Source organism: Pristiophorus japonicus, chromosome 12 (assembly GCF_044704955.1).
Source record: "Pristiophorus japonicus isolate sPriJap1 chromosome 12, sPriJap1.hap1, whole genome shotgun sequence".
Taxonomy (NCBI): Eukaryota; Metazoa; Chordata; class Chondrichthyes; family Pristiophoridae; genus Pristiophorus; species Pristiophorus japonicus.
The window spans coordinates 189,348,367-189,374,153 of NC_091988.1; the positions used below are offsets into that span (position 1 = coordinate 189,348,367).

General features: G+C 46.6%; 1 protein-coding gene across 2 annotated transcripts in view; it reads right to left on the bottom strand.

The window, feature by feature from the left end:
• Positions 1-2,751: 2,751 nt before the first annotated feature.
• The window catches only part of LOC139277091 (glutathione hydrolase 7), a 61,307-nt gene continuing 38,271 nt past the window's right edge, over positions 2,752-25,787 (bottom strand). Inside the window, exons 5-15 of one of the 2 annotated variants that reach the window (XM_070895103.1) lie at positions 23,973-24,040; positions 19,068-19,141; positions 17,870-18,063; positions 15,611-15,698; positions 14,058-14,185; positions 12,017-12,105; positions 11,311-11,463; positions 10,058-10,175; positions 8,483-8,620; positions 5,295-5,394; positions 2,752-3,276 (exon numbers count right to left, since the gene is read on the bottom strand). In XM_070895103.1, the coding sequence (XP_070751204.1) occupies positions 3,113-3,276; positions 5,295-5,394; positions 8,483-8,620; positions 10,058-10,175; positions 11,311-11,463; positions 12,017-12,105; positions 14,058-14,185; positions 15,611-15,698; positions 17,870-18,063; positions 19,068-19,141; positions 23,973-24,040 (1,314 nt within the window). In that variant the 3' untranslated portion in view covers positions 2,752-3,112. The remainder of the gene's footprint in view (positions 3,277-5,294; positions 5,395-8,482; positions 8,621-10,057; positions 10,176-11,310; positions 11,464-12,016; positions 12,106-14,057; positions 14,186-15,610; positions 15,699-17,869; positions 18,064-19,067; positions 19,142-23,972; positions 24,041-25,787) is intronic. The other variant, XM_070895104.1, reaches the window with a different exon arrangement.

The following is a 25,787-nucleotide window of genomic DNA, read 5'->3' on the forward strand; positions in this document are numbered from 1 at the left end:
CAGTAAATGCACCATCCACTGCAGTTTAGAACGATACCAATCACAGAGGTCCCTGATTCAGACCTTGATATTGGCCACTTCCTTGATTTCGAGGGATTGCATATGATGATGATGATGATGATGTCAGTAAATGCACCATCCACTGCCGTATAGAGCGACATCAATCACAGAGTTCCCTGATTCAGTCCTTGATATTGGTCAGGGAGGCAATAGGAAGTGCTACAATTGGTGCAAGAAGAATAAAAATCAGCCACTCGGGACCACTGTGCACCCAGCTGGAAAGTGCACATGTAGGGGCATTGTGTTAGGACGGAAATGGCCTTGGCTGTGATTTCCCCCCAAGATTGCCTTGGGTTCTCTTGTTTTCTGGAGAAAATTGGCGGGGGGGGAGGGGGGAACAAAATCAAAATCAAAAACAAATGAAGAAAAAATAAACAGGTAAGAAATTGAGAAACAAATATTTATAAACTTGTTATGTCAGCTCTGTAGACTACAACATTTTTTAGATCCCTAAAGGTTTTATTCATTCCTGGGATGTGGGCGTCGCTGGCTAGACCAGCATTTATTGCCCATCCCTAATTGCCCTTGAGAAGGTGGTGAGCCGCCGCCTTGAACCACTGCAGTCCGTGTGGTGAAGGTGCTCCCACAGTGCTGTTAGGGAGGGAATTCCAGGATTTTGGCCCAGCGACGATGAAGGAACAGATATAGTTCCAAGTCAAGATAGTGAATGACTTGGAGGGGAACATGGAGGTGGTGGTATTCCCATGTGCCTGCTGCCCTTGTCCTTCTAAGTAAAGATTGTTTAAAAAAAAAAGAAAAATCACTGATGGTAACAATAAATTAAACGACTTTCACTTATGCGCCCTTGTGAACAGGATCTTAAAGCAACAAACTTAAACGGCAAAAGATGAAGCGTGATGAGCTGGGATTAGTTACGAGTTTATGGAAAAATACTTTGCAACAGAAGTTTCACTTTGGAACAGTCCAAACAAGCCTGAACAATGTTAACAAGCAGCACTAAATACAGAGCTATAGTCGTAGCAGTTTGAAATTCAGTTCACATAGTGTGATTAACCATATATTATGGCCATTTGGAAGAAATTGCAGTGCTTTCTGTTGGGAGAAAGAAAGACTTGCATCTCTATAGTGCCTTTCAAGACCTCAGGACATCCCAAAGCGCTTTACAGCCAATGAAGTACTTCTGGAGGTGCAGTCACTGTTGTCATGTAGGAAATGCGGCAGGCAATTTGCGCACAGCAAGTTCCCACACACAGCAATGCGATAATGGCCAGATAATGTGTTTTAGTGATGTTGATTAAGGAATAAATATTGGCCAGGACATGGGTTGAACTGAACAGACAGAATCTACTTTCACAATATCCAGGTTTAGAAGGTTCGCTGTGTTTAAAAAGCATTGTACAAATAAAATGTACAGAAATGTAACAAAAATTAAACGAATAAATAAATAAATAAATAAATACAGGCTAACATAGAAATATTTGGCATCATTGACAGCAGAATTGTTCATATTGCAATTGCAGCACAGGACAGGAAGTTATTAGTGGTTTGAAGTATGACTGATAACTTCAAGTCGAGCTGCACACAGTAGCTGCCCTTGGGCCAGCAGAAGGGATTGAGCTGGACAAGGGGTGAAGAGATGAACGTACAAGAAATTTTAAGAAAGTAAATCGGGGTGTTTGTTTCTTAAATACAGTATCTTCTGGAAAAATGAAGATTATATATTTCAGGTTATTGTTTTGAATAAATAAAGTAAATTCAAAAATAAAGAACAACATTGTAATGGTACCTTAAAATGATTTAGTATCAACTCTCTTAAAGGAAACTGTTTAAAACATTCAGTGAAGTTTAACTACTTGGGAGACGACATTAAAAAAAAGGTATCTGTGAAGTATTATAATAGCAACGTGTAGATCCCGTGATGCAATTCTGTTTTAGCAGCGTTCACATCTCTAGGTTAACTTTGTAAATGAGTGCATCAGTTGGCACTGACACAGCAACACTGCGGAAAAAAGCTCCCTTTCTGCCCCTCCTTCTCATTTCAATAATGGAATGCTCAATTATCTTTTTTTTGTCAGGATTGGTGAGGAGGGATGAGATAATTAGCAGTGTCATTTCTAGATAGCTGACTGGCCACATACAATCTCAAAATAAATAGCCCTACGCGTATTGTGGGGCAACCGAGGGAGGGGAAGAGGGCAACTAGACTTTGGTTAACTTCTACTGCTAATGGTTGAAAGAAAGACTTGGATTTTTATCGCGCCTTTCACGATCACCGGACGTCTCAAAGTGCTTTACAGCCAATGAAGTACTTTTAGAGTGTAGTCACCATTGCAATGTGGGAAACGCAGCAGCCAATTTGCGCACAAGCAAGCTCCCACAAGCAGCAATGCAATAATGACCAGATCATTTTTTTTTTTGCTGATTGAGGGATAAATATTGGCCAAGACATCAGGGATAACTCCCCTGGCTCTCCTTCGAAACAGTGCCATGGGATCTTTTACGTCCACTTGAGCGAGAGCAGAAGGGGCCTTGGTTTAACGTCGCTCTGATCCCCACATGCAGGCAAGACCGGATAATGGGTTAATGCAAAACGAGCAAGGATCTGCATCTTGGAAGTGGGCGTGTCAAAAAGATTGATGGCCTCACAACTCGATCAATGGCACAAAGTTCTCCGACATTAGGAATCTTTGCAACCCTTTGACTATGGGAATGAGAAGGTGGGGGGGGGGGGGGGGGGGGGAGTGGCAGAAGGAAGACCACCGAGTCAGTCTGCAGCATGCTTTGGTTCCAAGACAAGATGACTCACAGTGCGCATTTTATCTGCTCTAAGGTTCCAGTCACAATAGACATTGACAAGCAGTGGGAGTCAGGCCACCTTCAGTTATAAACATCAATGATAACCAGACTCGGGGAGGAGGGGGTTGGGGGTGGGGGTGGGGGCCTCTGCATAGCTCGTCCCAGGACTCTGCTTCTCTTCGCATCGTGCTCAAAGTCAGCTGTTGCTTTCTGTGTTTAACCCTTGTCTCGCCTCTTCACAGCGGACCAAAAGAAAAAGAAAAAGGAAAAAGGAACCAGTCGCGGGAACTTCTGGCTATGAGATGACCACTGCGGCGGCATCGCTGCTCCTGGGGTCCTTGGCGCCGGTGATGAAGTCATTTATCCTCTTGGCCACATGGACCGAGGAAAGAATCTCCTCCCTCACCACCGTGTGACTTCTCTCCACAAGGAATTCCACATCTTCCTCTGGGAATTCATCTGCAAAAGGAACAAAGATGTTTCACTTACTTAGAATTGTTCTCCTTCGAGTGGAGAAGGTCAAGGGGAGGTTTAATAGAATTCCCCATCACAGAGCTTCCTTTTTTGTCCTTCCCTCCCCTCCCCCTTTCACTGCCCCTGCACTTCCTTAAGAATCTGTTACACCTCGAACTATCGCCAGTTCTGACGAAGGCTCTTCGACCTGAAACGTTAACTCTGTTTCTCTCTCCACAGAAGCTGCCCGACCCGCTGAGATCTCCAGCGTTTTCTGTTTTTATTTCAGATTCCGGCATCCGCAGTGTTTTGCTTTTTGTATTGTTGTAGGAGGTTTAATAGAGGTGTTCAAAATCATGAAGGGTTTTGATAGAGCAAATAAGAACGTAAGAAATAGGAGCAGGAGTCGGCCATTTGGTCCCTCGAGCCTGCTCCGCCATTTAGTAAGATCACGGCCGATCTGATCTTCGCCTCAACTCCACTTCCCTGCCCGCTCCCCATAACCCCTGACTGTTTCCACTGGCAGAAGGGTTGGTAACCAGGGGACACAGATTTAAGATAATTGGCGAAAGAGGCAGTGCCACGATGAGGAGAATTTTTGTTACGCAACGAGTTCTGGTGGATTTGGATAAGTACATGAAGGGGCGGAACCTCCATTGGGGAACTTGTCCCAGCACAAAATAATGCTGAGCTTTGCAAAGCTATGGGGGAAGAGCAAGGGAGTGAGACTCATTGGAAAATTCGTTCAAAGAGCTGGCACAGGCACGATGGGCCAAATGGCCTCCTTCTGTGCTGTAAGATTCTAGGCTCGGTGGGTCAATGTAATGCCCTCTAGCCATAAAGACCAGGAATATCAGCCAGAATCCTTGCTCATGGATCACTATTTGGCGAACACTTGCTGGAAACTGCACACTGGCAGACATGGGTGAGGTACAGATCAGGCTCGGCTGTGAATGCCCCTCATAGTCAAATAGCCTGATATGTATATTCTCTGTCCACTATTAAAGAATGGCGACTTGGGTCTGGTGCCAGAGGGCTGCCAGTGCTTGTGAAGTAGTAGAGCAGCAACAGCGAATGCTGTTTTAAGAGAGGACGGGGAGATATTTAGCAAGTAAAGTCAACAATAAAAAGATTTCCAAATGCAACACTATCTCCAAAGTTTCTGTTAATTGTGTTCTATATTTTTTGTGGCCACGGGGGTTTTTAAAAAATTAATTCCTGGGATGTGGGCGTCGCTGGCAAGGCCGGCATTTATTGCCCATCCCTAATTGCCCTCGAGAAGGTGGTGGTTAGCCGCCTTCTTGAACCGCTGCAGTCTGTGTGGTGTAGGTACTCCCACAATGCTGTTAGGGAGGGAGCTCCAGGATTTTCAACGCCCCTCCCCTTCCGTTAAAGGGGAAGGACGCTGCGCACTCTGATGGCCATTTGAAGGCCTCCATTGGGCCACCAAGGCCAAGGGGTGCCGTGGCCGCAGTCCGGCACCAAGACAGAGTGCCAGGCTGCACGATCGCGGCTCGGAGCCCGAGAAAGGAGCAGCGAACGGCCCGACCGGACTGTCGGGGGAAAAGAAACATGATTGCAGCACATGGCGCAGCACACCTCCCCTTTAAGGTTCGCCCCGCACTGGGTCACCAGCCCGGTTCACGACCTGTGAGGCTGGCGCAGGCATCGCCCTCGGCAGTCTTATGGGGGCACAAGCCAAATTCTGCCCCGGGGCGGAAGGGGACCGGCGCAGGACAAAAAGGGGTCGGCGTGCACGGCGATGACATCGGCGGAGGCGCAGCGGCTCAGGGCGCTTCCGGCGGGGTGCAACAAGACCATGTTCGCGCCTCCGCTAACTCCCACGCCATTTCACAGGAGCTGGTAGCGGCGCCCACTCTCCACCCGCACAACCCTGGCCGAAAACACTTACATGCCCCGTTGGTGGCCCCAGGAGGTGCAGAACAGGGGAATTTCCGCCCCAGTGATTCTCTATTGCAAGCACTTTTAGTTTAGAAAAAAAATAAATGGGTCGATGTACTTACTATCAACCAGTAAAATGTCTGGCTGAAGCTGGGGGTAGAGTCGGCCAAAAGCAAGGCTTTCATTCAAATGTTTGTGAAAGGAGAATATGTTCAACAAGACCTGCTCAGACACAAAACAAACAAACAAAATGGCGAGATTGTGAATGAGGCTGTAGCCATCGGATTATGTTACGGTTACATTCCGAGCTCTCCCTGTATTGCCTGTAGCTCACTGATTACATAATTATTCTTTGTTACCCCATTTCCTTTTCACTGAAGCTGTGAATTGCAGGCTGACACTTAGAGTACATTTGAAAACAGAAACATAGGCACAGGATTGGACCATGTATTCAACTGTCATTGCAACACATTTGTTTGGCAGGAAATTTGAGCTGGAGACAGATCACAAACCCCTAACGTCCCTTTTGGCCGACAACAAGGCCATAAATGCGAATGCATCGGCCCGCATACAGGGGTGGGCACTTAAGTTAGCTGCCTATGACTACACAATTCGGCACAGACCGGGCACTGAAAACTGTGCCGATGCACTCAGCAGGCTACCACTAGCCACCACGGAGGGGGCAGCTGAGCATGATGCTGAGATGGTCATGGCTGTTGAAGCTTTCGAAAGCGAAGGCTCACCTGTGACAGCCCGTCAGATTAAAGTCTGGACAAATAAAGACCCGCTACTGTCTTTAGTTAAGAAATGTGTCCTGAATGGGGACTGGACAGCCACATACGGGGCATGCCCTGAGGAGTTTAAACAGTTTCATAAGCGCAAGGATGAACTCTCGATTCAGGTCGATTGCCTACTGTGGGGAAACTCAGTAATCATGCCCAAGAAGGGCAGAGAGGTTTTTAATCAGAGAACTTCACAATGAGCACCCGGGCATTGTCATGATGAAGGCAATTGCCAGGTCACATGTTTGGTGGCCAGGGACAAATGCAGACCTGGAACTTTGTGTTCGCAAGTGCAACACGTGTGCTCAGCTGGGCAACGTACCCAGGGAAGCCCCCAATTAGCCCATGGTCCTGGCCCGCCAAGCCATGGTCACGCATCCATGTGGACTACGCAGGTCATTTCATGGGAAAAATATTTTTGGTTGCAGTAGACGCCTACTCCAAATGGATTGAATGCGCCATTTTAAATTCAAGCACATCCTCTGTCACGGTAGAAAGTCTACGGGCAATGTTCGCCGCCCATGGTCTACTGGACGTCTTGGTCAGCGACAATGGCCCATGCTTCACAAGCACTGAATTCCAGGACTTCATGGCAGGCAATGGAATCAACCATGTCAGAACGGCACCGTTCAAGCCGGCCTCAAATGGCCAGGCGGAACGAGCAGTGCAGATAATCAAACAGGGGATGCTCAGAATCCAAGGGGGTTCCCTACAAAGCTGCTTATCACGCCTCCTGTTGGCCAATAGATCCCGACCACACTCGCTCACAGGGGTTCCACCTGCAGAGCTGCTAATAAAAAGGACGCTCAAAAATAGGTTATCCCTTATACACCCTACTATGAAATAAATTGTTGAGAGCAGGCGTCAGTCACAATGTGACTACCATGACAGGAATGCGAGGGTGCGATGTATTGATGTCAATGACCCTGTTTTTGTTCTTAATTACGCTGCAGGGCCCAAATGACTTGCAGGCACTGTGATTGCCAAAGAGGGGAATAGGGTTTTGGTAGTTAAACTTACCAATGGACAAATCTGCCGCAAACATGTGGATCAAACTAAAAAGAGGTTCAGCAACCCCATAGAAGAAGCAGAGGAAGAACACGACGTAGAGTTTACTCCACCACAGGTGACCGAACACCGGAACCAAGTGGAGGCGAGCCCAGTCACTGTGGGCAGTCCGGACAGGCCTGAGGCACCGCAAACAGCAGACACTCAGGCCAACGCCCAACAACCGGAGCCCCAACTCAGGCGTTCTACAAGGGAGCGTAAACCACCAGAGAGACTTAACGGTGATCCCAATAAGACTTTGGGGAGGGGGGGGGGGGGGGGGGGGGAGGTGAAGTCATGTATAAGATGACCTAAGTTGTACACCTTGAGAACACTGACCACAAGGGGCGAATTTGTGGGAGACACTCCTAACCTGGACTTTCCGGTATAAAAGGGGAAGCTCCACCCACCATCTCTCTCTTGAAGTCTGGGTAATAAAGGTAACTGGTCACAGAGTGATCTTCTCTCAAGTATGGGCCTCGTGTGCATTTATACTGTATAGTAAGGACATATCACAGGCCCTTGAGCCTGTTCTGCCAGTCAAATGGATCGTGGCCGATCCGTACCTCCACTCCATTTACCTGCCCTAGCTCCATCTCCCTTGATACCTTTACCCAACAAAAGTCTATCGATCTCAGTCGGGGAAGCTCGGATTATCCCAACATCCACAACAACAACTTGTATTTATATAGCGCCTTTAACTTAGTAAAACGTCCCATGGCACTTCACAGGAGTATTACGAGACAGGAAATTTGAGAGAAACCTTTTGGGAAAAGAGAATTCCAGATTGCTATTACCCTAGGTGTGAAAAAGTGCTTCCTGATTTCCCTCCTACTTAAGAACAGAAGAACATAAGAAATAGGAGTAGGTCATTTGGCCACTCGAGCCTGCTTTGCCATTTAATACTATTTATGTCTGGAATATACCTATGAATGACTCCACAAGGCAATGTGTTGTACCCAAACTGTAATGACCTTGGTCCTTTATTCATAACTCCAGAGCGAGGCAGCCGCATGGTGGCTCCCCTTTTATACAGCCTCTGCCACAGGGGCAGGAAATCCCGGTCTCCACCAGTTGCACCCTCTAGTGGTGCCAGCATAGTATATACACAGTGTAAACCTTATTGATAGTACATCAGGTAAACAAGTCTCCATCTTATGTAACTATACAGTGACTACACAGAGTATATCTATAGTCTGCATATATAACAAATACGATCATAGCTGATCTGATCATGGACTCGGGTCCACTTCCCTGCCCGCTCCCCATAACCCCTTATTGGTTAAGAAACTCTAAATGGCCTAGCTCTAATTTTATGAGATTATGTCCCCCTCGTTTTTGATTCCCCAATCATAGGAAATAGTTTCTCTCTCTACCCTATAGTATCCTTTTAACATTTTAAACACCTCAATCAGATCACCCTTCAATCTTCTATAGTCAAGGGTATGCAAGCCAAATAATAAATAATAATCTCCACTCACCTCGGTTAGGCTGCTCAAAGCTTTGTTTCCACTGGATGCTCCCAGGGAGAGGTATGTTCCACACATACCTCGTAATGGCCGGACAATGGTCGGCAGTAAGAAGGACAGAGGCCTTTTGCCAGCTTGAATACTATTTCTCTGAAACAAAGATAGTTATAAAAGCACAGAATGAGGAAAGGTCATTTACTTCCACAGGCCATTTGCCAGTCTGTTCTTTCACAGATTCTACCCAGTCCATTTACTTTTCTGAGGAAAGGTTCTGGAAAACTTCCCCCCTCCCCTCAGCAATGGATCAAGCGATTTCCAGATTATCTATATTAAATTACATTTTTTTTTAAAAATTTCTTCTCAGGATGTGGGTGACACTGAATGGCCACATTTATTGCCCATCACTCGCAGCCCTGAGAATGTGATAGTGAGCCGCCTTCAAGAATTGTTGCAATCCTGGTGGTGATGGTGCTCAGACGATAATGTGCCTCAAAGCAATGGTACACCTGAGTGGATTTTAAGGATCATTTGTTCTTTTGGATACAAGAATTCAAATGACTAGATTTTTGCCAAGTGGGATGTGAACTCGCAAACTTAAGAACATATCAGGAGCAGGAGCAGGCCATACAGGCCTTCGAGCCTGCTCCGCCATTCAATAAGATCATGACTGATCTTCGACCTCAATTCCACCTTCCTGCACTGTCTCCATATCCCTGATTCCCATAGTGCCCAAACACTATCGATCTCCGTCTTGAATATACTCAACGACTGAGCCTCCACAGCCTTCTGGAATAGAGAATTCCAAAGATTCACCGCCCTCTGAGTGAAGAAATCTCTCCTCATCTCAGTCCACTGCACCACCAAGGTGGGAGTGCCTCCATATTTAGTGTTTTTTGTTTTAAAACAAACTTTTCTTTTTATGCCGGCCTTTTTAAAAATTTGTTCATGGGATGTGGGCATCGCTGGCAAGGCCAGCATTTATTGCCCATCCCCTATTGCCCTTGAGAAGGTGGTGGTGAGCCACTTCTTGAACCGCTGCAGTCCGTGTGGTGAAGGTACTCCCAACAGTGCTGTTAGGGAGGGTGTTCCAGGATGTTGACCCAGCAACGATGAAGGAACGGCGATATATTTCCAAGTCAGTGACTCGGAGGGGAACTTGGAGGTGGTGGTGTTCCCGTGCGCCTGCTGCCCTATCCTCCAACGGTTCTTTTAAGGACTCCTAGTTAGGCCGCATGTGGACCTGGATTGCAGCATGCCCGGCACCGGCAGCGATCAGGACAGCCAAAGTTTGGAATGGGGTCCTGATACAGGCTTTAGGCTCCCTATTTGCATATTCAAAGGGTCCAACACCTGTTTCTAGCACGAGCTCTGGACGCCTAAATTTGGTCTGTACCAAATATGACAGGCGGTGCACTTCCAGCGCAGAATGCGCGAGCGCACACCGCCCACCATATTGGTCACTTAGGTGTCCGGTTTGTGCCTGTAAACCAAAAGCGCCATCAACGAATTTCGAAGATAATATATTTCACAGAGATTTTGCCAGAATGCAGATGGGAAGTCATTTTAGTGATAAAAATGTTTCCTTACAAGGTTCACTGTGGCATTGTCCTGTGTTTTGTTTGACCAGGAGAAGTCCAACATCTGGCTGTTCAGAAGAACTCCTGAGGCAGTCATGATGCCACTGCCAAAGGGACGGTTCAGGGAGCTGCACAACAGATAAACAAGACCGTGTTTTAATATTAATACTCCTGCAGATCAGGCGCAATTCTCGCTCTTTCGGTGTAGTTCAGAATTCTCCCGAAACAGCTTTCTCTTTGCTCATGAATTTACTTTCAGCTCAATGCTGCAAAGGAATGAGAGACTTGAATGGAATCACATGTCTCACACGTCTTAAAGTGCTTCAGAGACAATGAATTCCTTTGAAGCGCAGTAACTATTGTCATGTATGCAAAGGGGGCAGCCATTTTGTGCAAAGCAGGATCTCAGAAGCAGCAATAAAGATGACGGAGCAATTAATGAGGCCCGGGGGTTAAAATAGCCCAGGACTCTCCAGCAAATGCACATCACCTGCCCGAAATTAAAATCGACACATTCTGCACTTCAAAAGATAATTCTTTTTTTAATATATTTGTTCATGGGATGTGGGCATCGCTGGCAAGGCCGGCATTTATTGCCCATCCCTAATTGCCCCTTGAGAAGGTGGTGGTGAGCCGCTTCTTGAACCGCTGCAGTCCGTGTGGTGAAGATGCTCCCACAGTGCTGTTAGGGAGGGAGTTCCAGGACTTTGACCCAGCGACGATGAAGGAACAGCCGATATATGTCCCAGTCAGGATGGTGTGTGACTTGGAGGGGAAGTTGCTGCTGTTCCCATGCGCCTGCTGCCCTTGTCCTTCTAAGGTGGTAGAGGTCGCGGGTTTGGGAGGTGCTGCCAAAGAAGCCTTGGCGAGTTGCTGCAGTGCATCTTGTAGATGGTACAGACTGCAGCCAGGGGGCGCCGGTGGTGGAGGGAGTGAATGTTTAAGGTGGTGGATGGGGTGCCAATCAAGCGGGCTGCTTTGTCCTGGATGGTGTTGAGCTTCAAGTGTTGTTGTGTACAGTGCTTCGAGATATTTTGCTGAAAAAAGGTGCTATATAATTGCAAACATTATTATACTATGATCAATAATACAGACACAAAAAGCAATTCTAGTAACCTTATAACTGAGAGGAACTCACACTCACACAGCCTGCTGCAATTAAGTTGTTTGCTTAAAAAGGATCAGCTCAATCTACATTGGACTCCCTGAGGGTCCAGAAATGTTTGTCACAAATAAATAATCACCCCTTTTTTTTCTGTTTACCTCACAACAGAAACAATGAAGTCGTCGGGTCCTATGACATGTACTTGGCTCACCGAAGGACCAGTCTCCAGGGAGTAGAAGGGCAGATAGTGGCCAGGAGGGAACGCCACACTGTCGTTGATCAGCTGACGCAGAGAATTGGCTTCTGATTTGCTAGGCGGGTGAAAGGAGAAAACAAAAAATAAGTTTCATCGCCAGAACGGACCCGAGGTTGAATTAAAAGGCGTTGAATTTCCACAGAGGTGTTCCCCGATCTTCTGCTGCAGCTTCGGTGGACACCCCAGAGAAACAGCACGTCCTTTGCTCCGCGGCCCTGGGGTTTCCGCAACTCTTCCACTGACGTTACGGCGGGCAGTGCAGAGAAGCCTTCGTGGAAGCTCAACCCCAAAGCTAAGTTTCTGAAAGTGTATTGAAAGTGAGCTCTGTGTTTGCAGGGTTGCAGAGCACCGACTGATAACATCATGGCGCACCACATTGTTGTGCCAATGTATTACGCCATTACATCAATCAATTCTGTCTTTACAATGAGACATGGAGCCCTGATAATGAACCCTTCCGCCAGCTTGCCAAGTTCAATACCTCATCACTGAAGCACAGCTCGAGATTGATGAAAAGATTTCGCACACAATTATGGCTGTTGTTAAAAGGTTTGGACAATTTATTTCTTGTGAGATAACCAGTGAAGAAGCTGAGCTCTCTCTCTCACCTGAGCATCTGCTCTGTCGCCTCAGCTGTCGTGGGATCGAAGAAGGGGTCTCCAAGGCTGCTTGCCAGGGCTAATGCAATCTTCAGCGACTGAAGAAGAAACAAACAAAAAATTGAAGGACTAGTAGCCTCCACAGGGAATGCAAAGTACCGGGAGGTTATGCTTGAACTGTATAGCACACGAGTTAGGCCACAGCTAGAGTAATGCGTGCAGTTCTGGTCACCACATTACAGGAAATATTTGATTGCACTAGAAAGAGTACAGGGGAGATTTACGAAGATGTTGCCTGGACTGGAGAATTTTAGCTATGAGGAAAGAGTTGTTTTCTTTGGAACAGGGGAGACCTAATTGAGGTGTATAAAATTATGAAGGGCCTTCATAGAATGGACAGGAAGGAACTATTTCCCTTAGCAGAGGGGTCAATAACCAGGGGGTATAGATAAAGTAATTGGTAGGAGTTTTAGAGTGGACTTGAGGGGAATTTTTTTCATCCAGAGGGTGGTGAGGGTCTGGAACTCACTGCCTGAAAGGGTGGTAGAGGCAGAAACCTTCAACACATTTAAAAAGTACTTGAATATGCACTTAGAAACATAGAAACATAGAAAATAGATGCAGGAGTAGGCCATTCGGCCCTTCAAGCCTGCACCGCCATTCAATGAGTTCATGGCTGAACATGCAGCTTTAGTACCCCCAAGTGCCGTAACCTACAACCAAGAGCTGGAAAGTGGGATTAGGCTGGATAGCTCTTGGTCGGCCGACATGGACACGATGGACCGAAATGGCCTCCTTCTGTGCTGTAAATTTCCCCGTGAGTTCACACACAGTGCGAACTGGCTTGGAGTCCAGAAGTATAAATTTTTTAGTGATTGATGAAAATTAATTGAGAGCTTTGGTAATTAATGCCTTCACATCATAAAACAGAGAAATTAGTAGGGAAAAAAAACTTCTAATTTTTAAGTTTAATTTCCTCTGCACACATTTTTCGCACAGCAGTTTGGACTCTAGGGGAATTAAGCGATATAGGGAGAATGCAGGAAAGTGGAGTTGAGGTCAAAGATCAGCCATGATCTTACTGAATGGGGGCGCAGGCTCGAGGGGCCGTGTGGCCTATTCCTGCTACTAATTAGAAACATAGAAACATAGAAAATAGGTGCAGGAGCAGGCCATTCAGCCCTTCTAGCCTGCACCGCCATTCAATGAGTTCATGGCTGAACATGAAACTTCAGTACCCCATTCCTGCTTTCTCGCCATACCCCTTGATCCCCCGAGTAGTAAGGACTTCATCTAACTCCCTTTTGAATATATTTAGTGAATTGGGCTCAACAACTTTCTGTGGTAGAGAATTCCACAGGTTCACCACTCTCTGGGTGAAGAAGTTTCTCCTCATCTCGGTCCTAAATGGCTTACCCCTTATCCTTAAGACTGTGACCCCTGGTTCTGGACTTCCCCAACATTGGGAACATTCTTCCTGCATCTAACCTGTCTAAACCCGTCAGAATTTTAAACGTTTCTATGAGGTCCCCTCTCATTCTTCTAAACTCCAGTGAATACAAGCCCAGTTGATCCAGTCTTTCTTGATATGTCAGTCCCGCCATCCCGGGAATCAGTCTGGTGAACCTTCGCTGCACTCCCTCAATAGCAAGAATGTCCTTCCTCAAGTTAGGAGACCAAAACTGCACACAATACTCCAGGTGTGGCCTCACCAAGGCACTGTACAACTGTAGCAACACCTCCCTGCCCCTGTACTCAAATCCCCTCGCTATGAAGGCCAACATGCCATTTGCTTTCTTAACCGCCTGCTGTACCTGCATGCCAACCTTCAATGACTGATGTATCATGACACCCAGGTCTCGTTGCACCTTCCCTTTTCCTATGTTCTTATAAATTGCCATGTGCATTATTATAACACAGTAGTAACCTTTGTTAATTTTCAACTGGGTAACAGGCGTCCTCTTTAACCTTTAGAATTATTATATAACATGTAAAAAAAAACGGATCGCCCAGTCCCAAACTAAATGGGTGGCAATCCTGCAACTCCTACCTCAGTGAGTAAGTGATAGGTCAGATTTCTGGTTGCCTGGGCCGTTATGTTAAACCCCTCCAAAATATTGAGAGCAGCAACAAGTGCGGGCCCCACGTGTGGGGCTGGAGCAGTCAGCACATAGTGACCTGTAAAACAGCAGGAAAGAAAACGCAGTTTTCAGTGGACGCCGGGACGAACAGTGAGCAGCCTCCAAATGAAAGCCCACGAGCGAACATTTGTGACCTGCCTTCCCCTGCCCAACCTGCATAGCACAGCGGACATCACTGCTGCACTGGGCGGAAAGTGAAGAGGCAGCTGAGGATTTACAACTTAGGCTTTTCTTGTTGGTTTAAGCATAATTGGGGGTGATTTTAACCGTACTCGCTCAGCCGAAACCTGGCGGCTGGGCAGTTAAAATCGCCCTGGGCTCTTACCTGTCCGAAAGATGCCGCGATCGCAACATCTGCAATTTTAACCGAGGCCCCTGAGCAGGCAGCAAGGCCATACTCCCAGAGCCAACAGGGTCCTTCTTTACATATGCATGCTGTGGCCCGATGACATCACTGAGACCCGACTGTAATTTTAACTCGGGCCTGAGTTAAAATCGGGGCCAAATGGGTTTGGAGTGGAGTCAAGACATGCCTGATCCAAGTCTCCTAACCAACAGCCACTCAACTTGATTCTCGTTGCAAATAAAAATAAAATAAAAATGATCGTTAGATGATGTAGCACTGCTAGTCTTTCTTTTCTTTCTCTTAAGGCATTGGGAGGCCTACCCACTGAAGAGGCAAGATAAGAAAGAAATGGCATTTGTATAGCACCTTTCATGACCTCAGGACGTCCCAAAGCCCTTCACAGCCAATGAAGTACTTTCGGAGTGCAGTCACTGTTGTACTGTAGGTTAATCATGGCAGTCATGATGAAAATAAAAAAAGAGGAAGACTTGCACCTGAATGCACTGTGCCATCAAACTCCCATTTTAAATAAATGTTTTAACTTAAAAAAATACTTGTGCTTATATAACGTCTTATCACATAATTCTTATCACAACTTTCAAACATCACAAATATTTCATATATTATGATATATTTGAAATGCAGTGTCTACTATATAGGAAAACATGCAGCCATTTTCAAAATGGCAAGATCCCACAGTCAGCAATGAGCTGAATGAACCAGTTAATCTGTTTTTGGTAGTGTTGGCTGAGGGAGCACTGTTGGTTAGGCCATTGCTCTTTTTCAAATCGTGCCAAAGGGTCTTTAGCATCCTGCTGAACAGAGCGCCAGCTTCAGTTTAAGATCGCAACTGAAACATGGCAACTCAGGCAATGCGGCTCTTCCTCAGTACAGTACTGTCACTGTACGTGTTCAAGCCCTGGATCAGGTCTCGAATCCACAACCTTTGAACCTCAGAGATCAGACTGCCAACAATTGAGCCAGGCTAATACTGCCGTGCCTGAAGAAATTTGATCCCACACCTCAGATACAGAGAGAAGAAAATTCTGAGCTCTAGGTTCAGATTCAATGAGCCCCTCCCATCTCTCAAACCAACCACCAGAGATCAATTCATACCTTGGTATGATCCCTCAATGGGCTTCTCAACAATCCCGCTGTAATTAGCAAAATCCTCTGCTGAGAGTACTCCGCCTTTACTCCGAACCTGAAGAGAAAGAACGGTAAAGGGAGCCAGATTGAAGCGGTTTCACCACGTCCACATTCCCGCCATGAATATCCATTCTATCTACTGTCGTTGAATACTGAAAAAAAAATCGTAACTACAGGCAACTCTCGATTATTTGTACACGGATCCAATGGGAAACCGTTGTAACGGGATTTAAAATTCTGTTGCGAACAAGTGAAAGGACAGTTCCAAATAATTTGGAAAAATCGCCTTCCAAACACTGTGCTCATTTGTAGACTGATTCCTGGGATGGCTGGACTGACATATGAGGAGAGACTGGATCAACTGGGCCTTTATACACTGGAGTTTAGAAGGATGGGCGGGGATCGCATAGAAACGTATAAGATTCTGGCGGGACGGGACAGGTTAGATGCGGGAAGAATGTTCCCGATGTTGGGGAAGTCCAGAACCAGGAGATAAGAGGCAGGATAAGAGGTAGGCCATTTAGGACTGAGATGAGGAGAAACTTCTTCACTCAGAGAGTTGTTAACCTGTGGAATTCCCTGCCGCAGAGAGTTGTTGGTGCCAGTTCATTGGATATATTCAAGGGGGAGTTACATATGGCCCTTATGGCTAGGGGGATCAAGGGGTATGGAGAGAAAGCAGGAAAGGGGTACTGAGGGAATGATCAGCCATGATCTTATTGAATGGTGGTGCAGGCTCGAAGGGCCGAATGGCCTACTCCTGCACCTATTTTCTGCGTTTCTGTTTATTTGCTCATTCTCTCACACACACTGTCTCTCTCGCACACTCTCTCACTCTGTCATCGTAAAAATCACCCTCCTCTGCCCTTGCTTTGCTGGTGTGTGTGTGTGCGCTCGCTGCTGCAGCCGCTGTCTCTCGCGACCGCCACTGCCGTTGGGAACGGGGGCAGTGCCGGCACCGGATTCCAGACACAGAACCTGTACATGCATGCTGGTAATGTCCATCTTTTGTTACTGTTGTATTGATTCATTAAAGTTTTAACTTTAGAATGTAGACTCACGCTAACAGAAAAATCGTTTACCCGGAATAGCCCAATCTCCGAGGGACCCGGATAATCGCGAGTTGCCTGTACTTTACCAATAAATGTAATTCTGGGATATATAAGTAACACGCTGAGGCCTGGTGGTTACAGAGTTTAACATCCCCAGTATTGAAGCACTGACCACACTCGACCAGCTTCGCTGGGCAGGCCACATAGTACGCATGCCAGATGCGAGACTCCCTAAGCAAATGCTTTATGCGGAGCTCCTTCAGGGTAAACGAGCCAAAGGAGGACAGCGGAAACGTTATAAGGACCACCCTCAAAGCCTCCCTGGTAAAGTGCGACATCACCACTGATTTCTGGGAGACCCTGGCCGCAGACCGCCCGAGGTGGAGAAAGTCCATTCGGGAGGGCGGTGAGCTCTTTGAGTCTCGACGCAAGGAGAATGAAGAGGCCAGGCACAGGCAGCGGAAGGAGCGCGCGGCAAACCAGCCCTACCAACCCCTTCCCCCGACGAACGTTTGTCCCACCTGTAACAGGGTCTCTGGCTCTCGTATCGGACTGTTCAGCCATCAAAGAGCTCACTTTAGGAGTGGAAGCAAGTCCTCCTCGATTCCGAGGGACTGTTTATGATGGTTATGGTGATGACATAGTTTATCCAATGAATAGACCCAATAGTGCAGATCAGTGGTGAAGTCGTGAATGCATTATGGGGTTGGTTCTATTCATTGTTTCAGTCCACAGGGATCTACTGTATAGAAATTCTATATCAGCAGTGCGCTCAAAATAGTTAAGTGCTTATCTGGCGCTAGCTGCATCACAAAGATTAAACAATTTCAAATTTGAATTGCTACTACAAACAATTGAGAAGGCCATTAGCATCTCAATTTGGCCCATCATCCGTTTTGTCTCTCAAATCTCTCCTGCCTTCCACCCTATCACATACCTACCCCTTTTGTTCTTTCCTCCCCTCCCCCTTTCACTGCCCCTGCACTTCCTTAAGAATCTGTTACATCTCGAACTTTTGCCAGTTCTGACGAAGGGTCACTGACCCGAAACGTGAACTGTTTCTCTCTCCACAGATGCTGCCTGCCCTGCTGAGATTTCCAGCATATTCTGTTTTTATTTATTATTTATAATTGAGAAGGTCCGTAAGTTTATTCGGACAGATTTAACTCTTTACCTCAGAAGCCATCTCTTCCGTGACATTTCCATCGTAAAATGCCGAAACGCCCTCCAGACCAACTGCATTCAAAACGTCTGCCAGATCTAAACGTTTCATGAAGGCTCCTGGCTGCAATGGTTGCCCATGCGGCAGAAAGGTTTCCCGGAAAATATCGGACATATTTTTGTCCTTAACTTGATCAATCGCTTTAGCTGCAATAGTGGAAGCCAAAAAAAGGTTATACAGCTTAAAAATCAATAAAATGATCTTGATGCACTTTAAAATATTTCTAGAGAAAAAGATTTCACTGCTTAGAGAGTTATGGACTAATGTTTTAAATCTCATTACAACATACCCTTAATTATTGGATACCTGGGAATGAGCTAAAATCAAATTGCGGGGCCCACTTGATTGACTTATCAAACTAGAAAGGAACATCTGACTCCAAGCAGTCTGGACCATTTCTTCGGTATTTCTCTCCCAATTGCAGGGTAGGCTTCCGGGCAGTCAGGTTGGGCAGGAGCTCAAACTCGCGCCGGTGTTGCAACCAGGGGTGTTGCGCACTGGCGCAGCTCTTCCGAGCGGGGCTGCTCTGCTCCGCCGCAAAACCGGACCCGAGGATCCTCGCGGAATGCTGGAGGCTGACCACCCACCCGCCCAGAAGTCCGCACCTCCGCCAGTGCCGCCACTCCGAGGTGAAAAACGGAGCGCAGAAGACCCGAAAGCCCTGTGATCTTTGAGAGACCGGCTATTTCCTCCTCCCCATCCCCCCGCAGATCCATCCCCGACACTTCCCCAGATCCATGCCTCCAAGACACCGCTCGGAGTTCTCCTGCTAACTTGCTCGGTTATCCAAGATTCCACTTCTTCTCACACCCAGGTCTCCAAAATCAGCTACCTGCCCAACGTCTTCAAGGCCATCCCATTCTCCAAGGGGCTCTAGATTGTCACGATGCCCATGTCTGTTCTACACATTCAAAATTCTCTGGCCTCTCTAATATCTCCAACCTCGTAGAAATATCCCCAGCCTCTCTCTATCTCTGAGATCCACCCTCACCTCTCCGAGCTCCTCTGTACAATGAGATTCATTCAATGCCTTTTTAGCGATCAGATTGTCTTTCCAACCTGTCTCTAAGAGAGGAATTTCAGGTTCCCTGCAGCAACAGCATGCTATATTGAATTACATATTTTACGAAAAAAATTTTGTTACACCTACCAAGTTCTTGAGTAACATTGAAACCTTCTTTTGCAACTTTCGCCGCTGCAGCCATTAACTCAGACCAGGAGATTCTGGAGAAATGAAAAATTAACAGGAATCTGTTGTGACAATCTTGAATAAGGTATGCACTTCCTGTCCAGAAACCTTACTTCCTGATATTACAATTTTTTGCTCAACATTTCCCATTGTAAATTGCTATGTTAACATTTCCCATTCAATTTTGATATGTTAACTGTTACAATATAGTTACAGCCTCTGCGAAACAAAATCTTGAAGACTACTTCCTCATTTCATCGCTAACTTTTGTATATGAAAAACTTACACTTCAACTGACTTTTGTGAACCAATTATTTTTGGTCACCAAAGGCATTAAGGAATATGCGGCCAAGTGTAAATGGAGTTAGGTCGCAGATCAACCACAATCTCATTGAATGGTAGAACAGGCTCGAGAGGCTGAATGGCCTGCTCCTGTTCCTATGTCCTTGGGTAATACAATGAGCAATTTAATAGCACCATACAAAATTGCAGGTTTATGGATAATCAAACTTATTATACAAATATTCTCTTAATTACTAAGGGCGGGGGTACGGTAGCAAAGTGGTTATGTTACTGGACTGGTAATCCAGAAGCCTGGAATAATGATCTGGAGATAGGAGTACAGATCCCACCATGGCAGCTGAGGATTTTAATTCAATTAATTAAATCTGGAATATAAAAACTGATATCCGTGAAACTACCGGATTGTCATAAAAACCCATGATTCACTAATGTAATTTAGGGAAGGAAATCTGCCGTCCTTACCCGATCTGGCCTATATGTGACTCCAGACCCACAGCAATGAAGTTGACGGTTAAGTGCCCTCTGAAATGGCCTAGCAAGGCACTTACTCAAGAAGGTGGCTCACCATTGCCGTCTCAAGGGCAATTAGAACAACAAATGCCAGCATTGTTGGCAGCACCCACATCCCATGAACACATTTTTTAAAAAACACTACTATGTAATTGCACAAGAGCAGGATTCTACATTTATTACATTAACAGGTAACTTTAGCTGAAGTAGTTTAACCCTTCACTGCTTATTGAGCATTCTGCCGTTTTGTATGCATACAGTGGGTACAAGTGATTGCAGGGGTTGGATTCTGTTGTTATTGCTGCTGTTATTCACATCCTACTGAATCGTATTCATTCTGTTAGTTGCCGTTTGTTTCTGCTGAGGTTAATAGCCCTTCAACTAGGCTGGAGTTTAATATTTTGATAAGACGAGACTAGTTGATGTCCTGTTACTGACTGCTCCCGGTGAGAGATCGGGGCCCAGGAAAGACGAGGGCCCAGGGGCAGCACGGGCCAGCTCACACTGCAACCTATGGATAGTAGGAGCATGCGTGCGCACCATGTCCATGCAGCAGAGCAGGTCTCCAGTTGTTTTGGTTAACTCTTGCCACTGGATCAAGACCTAACTCTGTCAAGCCAGTGTGTTGGCTGATGTGCAACGGCCACCCCACATTAAAAGAATCCATGCACAGGCTTCTTCCACCCTTCAATATGTAGTTTGGACCTAGAATATCAGGTCCCTCATTGAAACACCTGTGAACTCATCCCTTTTTGTTGTGGAAGCAAGTCATCCTCGATACAAGGGACTGCCTAATACTATACACTCACACTCTCCACTCACTCGCACTGACCACACTCGACCAGCTCCGTTGGGCGGGCCACATCGTCCGCATACCCGACATGAGACTCCGTAAGCAAGCGCTCTATTCGGAACTCCTACACGGCAGGCCATCCCCAAGTGGGCAGAGGAATTGTTTCAAGGACTCCCTGATAAAGTGCAACATCCCACTCGACAACTGGGAGTCCCTGGCCAAAGACCGCCCTAAGTAGAGGAAGAGCATCCGGGAGGGTGCTGAGAACCTCGAGTCTTGTCGCCGAGAGCATGCAGCAAACAAGCGCAGGCAGCGGAAGGAGCGTGCGGTAAACCAGACTCCCCACCCACCCTTTCCCTTCAACCACTGTCTGTTCCACCTGTGACAAAGACTGTAATTCCTGTATTGGACTATACAGTCACCTGAGAACTCACTTTTAGAGTGGAAGCAAGTCTTCCTCGATTTCGAGGGACTGCCTATAATGATGAGTACACTCACTTTTCAACTCTGAAATCCAGCTTGAAATCTGAGGGAATGAAAGTTCCCCTCCTCTGCCCTCTCTCTGCTGACAGCAAAGGTCTTTAAGTGAAATTATTTTGGACAGTCACATTTCAGTTCCTCGTGGGCATGAGTCTACAGCACAGAAGTGCCCAGAATTTGGGGAAATGATAATCTCAAATCAGGAAAATTGTTGGTGTGTAAAATGGTAAGTCACATTTTGTGCAGTTCGCTGTGCCCTTCTAAGAATGGCATCAAGTCAAGTTACTGGAACAGAACAGGTGGAGATTCCAACCTGGGGAAGCTACATGGCCCTTTCTTATTCCATATTTCTGCCAATCTTATGCTTGATTGGAGATGGGTGTCATATCGGGAAAATCTTCCAAACCCTAATGTACCTCATCTTGATGAACACCCAACTTTTTCAAAATATTTAAGCAATAATTTCAATTAGTCAGGAAAAGACTTACATTTATATGGTGCCTTTCATGACCACTGGACCGTCTCAAAGCACTTTACAGCCAATGAAGTACTTTTGGAGTGTAGTCACTGTTGTAATTTGGGAAACATGGCAGCCAATTTGCGCTCAGCAAGCTCCCACAAACAGCAATGTGAGAATGACCAGATACTCTGTTTTTGTTATGGTGATTGAGGGATAAATATTGGCCAAGACACCAGACATAACTCCCTTGCTCTTCTTCGAAATAGTGCCATGGGATCTTTAACATCCACCTGAGAATGTAGACGGGGCCTCGGTTTAATGTCTCATCCGAAAGATGGCACCTTCAACAGTGCAGCACTCCCTCAGCATTGCATTGGAGTGTCAGCCTAGATTTTTGTGCTCAAGTCCCTGGAGTGGGACATGAACCCATAACCTTCATAACTCAGAGGAGAGTGTGCTATCCACTGAGCTACAGATGACACACTAAACATTGAGGATACAACTGAGCCAAACAATGAGAAAGATCTGATAGCTTGTGTTAACTAAAGTCCATGACTTATGAAGAATTTCCTTTGCAAATAGCTCCTATGCCAATCACACTAGCCATGGAACTATGTAATTGTATTTTCCATGGTGGTAGAATTTCTTTGGGAGTTCTCCTGATCTCCCATCGTAACTTTGGCAGAAACAATATAAACAGCCGTTTACATTGTTTCTCTGGGGCAATTATCCACAATAAGCTCATGTATGGCAAGGGCCCCGTTTACAAGTGAATGGACATTCTGGCGGGAGATGCGGAGAGGGACGGTGGTAGCCGATTCGCTGGCAGCGTTCACCGGGTCAGTGCTGGGAGAGGTGAATGCTGCGCTCAGGGAACGAATTGCCAGTTGTGGGAGATTCCCGCGAAAAGCAGGAGGGATGAGAACCCGAGATACAGGTGGTGGCAATGCTCTAAAATGGCTGGAATTATAGTTTGAGTCTGGATCCAGTAAACAACTAGGTAACATTTAGATGTTTTGAAGATCCTCCCTTTATTCAGCTGTTTTTTCAGTTACATGTTTTTAAACTTGTCGACTATTATGGATCTGTTTGCTAGCTTTTTCTAAGATTTGTACGTTAGCAGTGGATCAATACTTGAAGGGGAGTAAATGCGCAGGGGTATGGGGGAAGAGCAGTGGAAGTGGGACTAATCGGATTGTTCTTTCAAAGAGCCGGCACAGGCACGATGGGCTGAATGGCCTCCCTCGGTGTTGTAAGATTCTAACCAAAAGTTAGTTAGGGTACCACAATTGGCCACAACACCCTGAGTTAGGGAAGAGCGATTCAGTCAAGGTTACCGGTCTTGATCACGAATGTGTTGCTGAGGAGAGCATCAAGTTTAGCTGCCAAAATGTGCTGTCAAGGCTCTCATTAAATAAAGGGCACTTGGGCAAGAGGGGACCGTGCCCATGGAACTCTACCCCAGTAAGGAGTCAAAGAGTTGTGGACTCGAGAGGATTATGGAGATAGGGTGGGAAACTGGAGTCAAGGTCAAAGATCAGCCATGATCTTATTGAATGGCGGAGCAGACTTGAGGGGCCGTATGGCCTACTCCTGCTCCTAATTCTTAGGTTCTTATGTTTTTTCAGAAGAGATGGCAGAAACTGACAGGTATAATCACTCAGCCATTGGTGGCCGTGCCTTCTGTTGCCTAGGCCCCAAACTCTTGGGCTTTCAGGCTGTGGCTGCTCGCATGCAGTCTCAGCTGGATGCCCCCCCGACACCTCAGTGTTGCTTTCGCGGTTGGATCCACTACGGGCCACGGGGGACCTTCCGGTGTGGCGCCACAGCCCCGACCTGAGCTCCCTCAGATTGCTGGTGGTGGTAAGCTCAGGGACTCCCTCCCTAAACCGCTCCGCCTTTCTACCTCTCTTTCTTCCTTCACCAGCCCTAAAAGCTGGCGGGGGGCACAGTCAACTAAAGGGCCGGCTTTTTCACGCTGAAAATGGATCCGTGGGGCGGAGCGGCAGCGGTGGGCTCTTTTAGCGCTTCACTACCGCTGCAAGCCCTACACCACCACGAGAGTCGGCGGTGGCCCACAGCGCTGCAAGACCTCCCGGGCCCAATCTACGTCGGGGCGGACAGTTAAACCCAAAGCGGCGGCCATTCGATTTTGACGCAAACAGGCAGTAACAGTCCTTCCCGGGACCGTGAATTTTGGGGCCAATAGCTTAAACAAACTAAATTAAGAGGAATCAAATGCTTTTGAAACAATTCAAACACAAATGGGCATGAAACAGAAATCTATTGATAATGTTGCATTCTCAGGTGTAATGTTTACCTGCCATAGAGTTGATGGGCCTGGTGCAATCCTTGCATCGTACCTGGGACAGCTACCAAGAGACCAGGCTGCATAAAGAAGGAAATAAGACATCATCTGTTAATACTAATCTTCTATTCAGTACCCTCTCCAAATTGTTCTCTTTAAATCAAGGGCAGAGCACAACTATCTTCAGATGTCTCTATGGGCGCCATCAACAATTCTCGCTGGCTGTCCCACCAAGAGATGAGGCTTCAGCAGTTAAGGAAAATGAGTCCACGTGATCAATTTTACCATGGTTTCTCCAGGCAATCCAAGCCAAAAAATTGGAAATGTTGCCCTAGATAGGGAAGGAGCCCAGGTGTGACTGGAATTCAAACTTGCGACTCCTAGTTGGGACTCCTATTTCCACGTGAACTATATTCGCTTGTAGCGCAGTGCATTGTCATGATGTCACTCTTTTCTTTGACCCAGTTATTGCTGTTATTTTTGGGACGTTAATGTTTTACATCAGTAGCTGCCAAATCCATCTTGTGTATTTCACCAAGTGTTCTGACATACAGTGAATCTATTGTATAAATGTCACACCTCCGAGTGATTTTCTGAAGGCGACGGGTCATTATTGTAAAGGCATTAAAAATAACAGCAATAACTGGGTCAAAGAAAAGAGTGACATGATGACAATGCACTTGCGTTACAAGTGAATATAGTTCACATGGAAATAACCTGTTTGAGGAAACGCTAGCATTTAACGTTTCCTAGCATGCAATTTTTCCTCCTCTTCTGTAGGCACGACCATATCGTGCACCATCCCCTCGAAAGGATTAGCGGATGGCTTTTTGCCAGACATAGGGCCCAAGTTTCCACATGATTCGCGCCTGATTTTAGGAGCAACTGGTGGAGAACGGACTATTTTAGAAATCGCAATTCTCCACATTTTTTTTTCTGCAGTTCTAGTCAGGTAGAACAGTTCTAGTTTAGAACAGAATTTTTCTTCAAAAGGGGGCGTGTCCGGCCATTGACGCCTGATTTGAAAGTTTCCACAGTGAAAATGTACTCCAAACTAAAAGTAGAATGGAGCCAGTGAAGATTTTTGTAGAACTGAAAAAACCTGTTCTACACATTAAAAAATCAGGCGCAGGTTACAAATTAGGCGTCCAGAACGAGGTGGGGGGGAGGGGGGGGAGGGAACTCATTAAATTCTACAATAAATCCTTATTTATACTTCTACAAATAAATCCAACTGATTAAACATTTATAAGCCAAGAAAAGATTAAATAAACCATCTTCCCACCTGTGTGAAAGTGCTTCAGCCAGGGAGAATTCTGCAGCCGTTCGTGCCGCTGAGCGGGGGAGAGGGGAGAGAGAGAGAGAGAGAGAGAGAGAGAGAGAGAGAGAGAGGAGAGAGAGAGAGAGAGAGGGGAGAGAGAGGGGAGAGAGAGAGAGAGAGAGAGAGAGAGAGAGAGGGGAGAGAGAGAGAGGGAAGAGAGAGAGAGGGAGAGAGAGAGAGAGAGAGAGAGAGAGAGAGGGGGAGAGAGAGAGAGGGAGAGAGAGAGAGAGAGAGAGAGAGAGAGAGAGAGAGAGGGGGAGAGAGAGAGGGAGAGAGAGAGAGAGAGAGAGAGAGAGAGAGAGAGAGAGAGAGAGAGGGAGGAGGGAGGAGAGAGAGAGGGGAGGGAGGGGAGAGAGAGAGGGGGAGGGAGGGGAGAGAGAGAGAGGGGAGGGAGGGAGAGAGAGAGAGGGAGGGAGGGAGAGAGAGAGAGAGGGGAGGGAGGGAGAGAGATAGAGGGGAGGGAGGGGAGGAAGAGAGAGGGGAGGGAGGGAGAGAGAGAGGGGGAG